This window comes from Hippopotamus amphibius, chromosome 1, assembly GCF_030028045.1.
Source record: "Hippopotamus amphibius kiboko isolate mHipAmp2 chromosome 1, mHipAmp2.hap2, whole genome shotgun sequence".
NCBI lineage: Eukaryota > Metazoa > Chordata > Mammalia > Artiodactyla > Hippopotamidae > Hippopotamus > Hippopotamus amphibius.
In genome coordinates, this window is record NC_080186.1 from 103,047,288 (window position 1) to 103,053,287 (window position 6,000).

The 6,000-nt window shown below is 35.8% G+C and overlaps 1 protein-coding gene across 2 annotated transcripts in view; it reads left to right on the plus strand.

Moving 5' to 3' along the window:
• Positions 1 to 5,261, plus strand: part of MAN1A2 (mannosidase alpha class 1A member 2) — a 144,749-nt gene extending 139,488 nt beyond the window's left edge. For both annotated transcript variants that reach the window (XM_057720493.1, XM_057720512.1), the window contains one exon: positions 1,623 to 5,261. In XM_057720493.1, coding sequence (XP_057576476.1) covers positions 1,623 to 1,755 — 133 coding nt within the window. In that variant the 3' untranslated portion in view covers positions 1,756 to 5,261. The remainder of the gene's footprint in view (positions 1 to 1,622) is intronic.
• Positions 5,262 to 6,000: the final 739 nt, after the last annotated feature.

Genomic DNA, 6,000 nt, shown 5'->3' on the forward strand with positions numbered 1-6,000 from the left:
TCACAGGCTCTAAAGCACAGGCTCAGTAGTTGTGGCACATGGGCTTAGTTGCTCCATGGCTTGTGGGATCTTCCCGGGCCAGGGATTGAACCCATGTTCCCTGCATTGGCAGGTGGTTTCTTAACCACTGTGCCACCAGGGAAGTCCCAAGATTATTTTTTAAACGATTGTTTGAAAATAATAATACCACTTCCTCTTATCTAAAACTTTCACATTCACTATCTTATTGATTTTTATACCTTGTGTCTTTACATGAGGTACTTCTATAGCATCCCCAGTGAAAAGGAGTCATTTTGCAGAAAACTGCATTTTCTCTCTATTCTTCACTTACTGCTCCCCACAAGAAGTGATAAGATTAGAGTGAGCCTGATATATTAGTCCACATTTAACCAAGAGACGTGGAACTACACAGAACATAGCTCTCCTGGACATATTTGTGCCCAGAACACAAAAAGCTTGTGGTTCTGGTCTCCATACAGTAAGCAGAGCCAGCAGAGGCTGTTGCTGTGTCCATCCAAGTCTTTTTCAGTTCTGCCTTCTCTGCCTGTAACCTGCTGAATATATCAGTCAAGCAGATCTCAAGGTCTAGGATCAAAGAGTGAAATTAGAAGCCCTGTTACTCTCCATTCCGGCTTTACCAGTTATACAGTTGATAAGCTGTGTGTGTTTACTCTGTCATCCAGAACTATAACAGTTAGAATAAAAGATATTAATGTGCCTATTTTTAAAATGAGGTAAGTTTAGCTAAAATACTGTGAAGGAATTCTTCACCAAAGCCTAGTAAGCCCTAGGTAGTTATTGCTAAGATCAAGCGTTAGAACCCAGATTTCCTGACTCTGTATCATTATTTCTTTATACTGACTTTGATGACCTAATAGAATTCAGATTGGAATTTGCCCGATTATAATAGATAATATTCTTACCTATAATGATAAGAATCATTGTATAAACTGTCATTTTTAATTTCTAAGTTACCACTGTGGCCTGCAGTGTTCATGGAGAGGTATAAACATATGCCTTCATATAAACAATGCTATTACCTATTAAGAGAGACTAATTATTAAACCTCCTGTAAATCTATAATGTTTCTGAAACCTTTATTTAAGTTTGCCATACCTGCTCTAAGAACTGCAGAAACTAATGAATTAGGAGTATGTGAAAGTCCTTGCTGTGTCCAAATAATGTGGTTAACTTATTCCTTCAGTGTTTATTAATAAATGTAGGTTAATTAATTTCTAATTATACTATGAACTCTTTAAGCTGCCAAAACATATGATTGATATTATATTTTTTTGATTTTTAAAAGAATGTCTAAAAATTATGGTTTGTTTTATGCCATTTTACAGCATTGCTATTTTATATGCTTCAGGCAGGTATGTGGAATTTGCTTTTCAACTGCCTTATTTCAGAGGTCTAGTTGTTCATCTTACTGGATTTTCTTATGCACTATTCTGGAATATTTTGTGTTTTTTATCATTTGAATGACTGCGGTTAATTTTCTGGTGTGTTTTTCATCAGAGCTGCTCGAAGTAGGTTATTGGTGTTCTCTGCCATTATAATTGTGATCACTTGATCTTCTTGTTGAATTCTAATTGAAACTCATTTTTCCCCTTTTATTTCAGATACTTGTATCTGCTGTTCTCCAGTGATGACCTTTTACCTTTAGACCACTGGGTATTTAATACAGAGGCTCACCCTCTGCCCGTGTTACATTTAGCCAACACCACACTTTCAAGAAATCCTGCTGTTCGGTGAAAGCAGCTCCAGAAAGACCATTCGCACTTGTGTTTTGTTTACATGGACCACTACAGAAATTAGTCTGGAGAGGGGCCTTTTGAAAACCTGGACCTCTTAAGTCAACATGGCAGGGTGAAACATGACTGTTCCCCGCAGGACTTTTCAGCTTGTAGATATTTCAACTTTGAAATGATTCCATTTTATACCTGACCAAAACATATTCTGGTGTGTGTAGGACAGAGACCTGATGTGCTTTGATTCTTAATGAGATGGTCACAGTGAGAAATCATGCCTGTTACTACTTACTGTCTTCAGAGTCTTGGAATCTGGAGTCTAGACTTTCTAAGAATAAGCCAAGAACGTGGAGCACCTTGCAGGAGTTGGAGATGGCCTTTGGAACCAATTATGTATTTGTTTCCTTCCAAAGTGGAGCAGCTCTCAAGTCAAAATATGTATGCATTATTTATCCCTTTTTTCTCCATTTTTAATAATGGAGTGAATTAAAATAAACAAGAACAAAAGAACAGTGTAACTGCACCGGCAGCAAGAAGACTCGAAACAGAAACAGAATACCTATCCCTGTCCGAATTTTCAAGTTCCGCATTAGATGACCAGACTGGCAACCATTTCACATCTCAATCTGTTCCATTGAAATTTCTTGGTTAAATTTGTTTTCTCTGGAGGCATGATCTCACAAACAGTACTCTTCAAGTCTTTGTCTCCCTATGGAATCACTGAGACTGCTCTTTATCATAACCACTACTTGCGAGCCTGGGTTTGGGACCCTGTGCATGTTGTTGGGTCGAGTGTTGGTAGCATGACAAAAAGTGGGGAAAATGCCGCAGTTTGTTGCCTTGAAACCTGTTCTAAGAGAAAGCCTTGGTTTTGTTGGTAGGAGATTATTTTTCCAAACCAGCAAATCTACCAAGTAAGTTTTATCTACTTTAACCTCATAAACTTAGTAGAATCCCTCAATTTACAACTCTTTTTATGTGGTTTGGCAAAATTCACTGTATTGTTATGCAGCACTCAATTGACCTCCATGAGCCAAATTACTTTGACAGTTTACTAAATCAAAAACAAAATATAGTGAAACTTCCCTACCTGTTTTTGGGACAGGGAGCCTTTATTATCCCATCAGATGAGTGAGCTTTTCACAAATATGTTCTGTAAAAAATAAATTCAGCTTTTTTTTTCTCCAAGGATATTCACAGAAATTCAAAGAATCAATCAGAATAGCGTCAAAATAATTTTTAGTGATTAAAATGTGATATAATTAATTACACTAAATTTGGGATATATCTAAGGGGCTTTCTCTTACCATAAATAGATTTTGCAATGATATTTCTTTTTAAAAAAAATTACTATTTCTCTATATTGGGAGGGATAACTTAAATTTTATCAAGAACTATAAGATAAGTATCTAAGACATAAATTTTCTGTCCCTTGGGCTTATGTCACAGTGCAAGACACTTTTTCTTCCTTACATTTAATACAGACAGCTTCCATTGACAGTAATAGTTGGGAGTAGTATTATTAGTCAGTATTTACTCTGAAGATTTCATGAAAACAGTGTGCAGGAAGCCCACCTTAGAGTTCTGAAGGCTTATTTTCTTATTTTGATAGTTTTTCTTTTTACTCTTTTATTACCATGTGGTAGATTTCAATTGGAAAAAGATTTAATAAATTAATATAATTAAATATTTTTTAAGGGTGATCATCTTATACAACAAATAGTCAAACAGTCCTCACATTTCAGCGAATGACCCATAAATAATAACCATGTCAAGATTTTCAGTATACATAGAAAGTAAGAATGCAGAGCCAGTTGCATTAATTAAATCTTTAGGAGAGTTAAATTTTAGTACGTATTTTAAGATTATAATGTCTTTTGCTAACTGAAAAATTAAAATTTTTAAATGAAAAGTGCAGACGACTAACTTTAGAAGAGAAAGGGGCAAGTATTTCGTGCTCAAAAAATGTTAGCTTTCCTCCTAAAAATAGCACAAGCCCACTTATGAGTCACTAAAAAAAAATGAAAACCTTGACTTGGTGAAAGACCCAGAGGAGCTGTAGAGATGGCAGTGAATCCTCCCTCACTTCGTTTAGAAGATGGGTGACTGGAGCTCGAGAGAAGGCAGAGGAATGTACAAGCATGGCCAGTTTTGGTTCAAGCAAAAAGTTTGAGGGAGACAAAGGAAGAATTTTCTTTACCATCCCCCATACCTTCCTTGTGATGATGAGAAGATTAGAACTTCTGAGAATGCTTCCTGTTTTTTTTTCCTCTGAATACCAAAGGCAGTTAAATTTAAGTCAGCTACAAATGACTTGCCAGTGTTGTGTCTTATTTTTGTTATAGATTTAAAAAATTATTTTCTCCAAGATCAATCCTTATTCCATAGTATCCCATATTCTGCTTAGTTTCCAAGAATATTCTTTACTTTGTTCTCTCCTTTACAGTCCTTTGCATCGTGTAGACCTTATCACTCAGGTTAAATACTCATTACATTTATAAGACCTTCTGCAAAGAGCGCAGAAATGCTCCTTTCCAGGTGCCTCCTCAAAAGCAGACACATTACTTTGTGCCTTTGGCACAAATGTGCAGAGTAGATAGATCATTTGTTATATAAGAGAAAAAAATAGAGATGTTGAGCACCCCCTCTACCTTCTATATTTATTTTTCTTTTAAAATTTTAGAATCACACTTTTTGGTTCAAACCAATATAAAGTTGTTAAAACCAAGAGAATGTGGTCCCAACCAAAAAGAAGTCTCAGTGCAGAAAAGTAAGGACCCAGTCACAGGGTTCTTACTTTCTCGTGGGTTGCACAGATGTGCTGTTTTATGTCTCTCTCATACTAACTTATTCTTGTCTTTGAGCAGATGTTTATATGTAAAAGCAAAACTGGGTATTGAAGGAATATATTCCTTTTGTGGAACATTGGCCCTGATGCTCTGTGATGTCCTCTAGGACAATGCAGGGCTTCACTGGGTCGATTGTAACCAAGCAATTTAAAATTTTGGTCATTAACTTCTCATCTCCATTCTCCATTGCCAAAGTCTTTGTCAGAACTACAAATCTGTTGTCAAAAGGTTGTGCTTGCCATTCTCATCATGGAGTTTCTCCTTAGGCCTAGATTTCTTTGCATGAATGAGTGCGTGAATGAGAGAGTGAATGAAAACACACAGAGTACCTAACGTGTGCCAAGCGCTGTGCAGGGCACTTTCAAGTATTAGAACATCTTGTGATTCCAGTGGCATTTTCTGTATAAGAGTTGTTCATACCATTTTAAGCGTTTTCCAGTATGATCATGTTACAAAACCCTTACTTTTGTATTTCATTTAAATTAAAGAAGGAAAGAAATGGTTTATAATATATTTTAAACAATGTGTTACTATATAATACTAACAGCTATTATTGTAGTTAATAACTAAAGTCTCTTGGAAAATGTCAAGGAAATACTTGATTTCTGATGCAACTTTGACTAAAATATCTACTTTAGAAATAAAAACATTCTTATTTTGCTATTATCGCTTTAATTACATAACTAAAAGCTAATGTTTTGTGGAAATGCTGGTTATTTTATATTCCAAAAATTTTGTCACATAATTCATGGGTAAAATTTGCAGTTGTAAATTGTTTATGCTCTGCTGTGTGGTTCCTAGTAATGGTCCCATGCTGTTAAATATTAAAGACAAATATACTGAAATATTTCTAAGTTCCTAATAACAGTTCCTAGTAATCGTATTTTGAGTTCTTATTTTTCTTTAGGTTTCCTTACCCTCAAATTGGCTAGCTCATATCTTATCCACTCTTTATGTAGATACACACATAAATACAGTTGTACACAGAGATTTTTAATACTGTCTGTCTGCTAATTAACAAGCATGGTTGTTAACTGGTTTTGGCTACACAAATTCCAGGCAGAATATTTGAGTAACCAAATGTGATCTGGAGATATTTTAATGCACTTACTTGGTTCAGGAACATTGATGAAGATGAGTTTCTGTTCCTTCAGCTCGTTCAGATCACGCTTTTTGTGATTTATGATGGATCAGCAGGCTTTCCTCCAGAGGGCTAGATGATACACAGTTCAGGCTTTGTGAGCCATACAGCCTCTATCTGTACTGCTCAGTTCTGCTGTTGAACTGTGAAAGCAAGTATGGACAGTATGTCAAGGAAGGGGTGTGGCTGTATTCCAATAAAACTTTATTTACAAAACCATGGAGGGCTAGATTTGGCCCATGGGTCATAGTTGTTAACC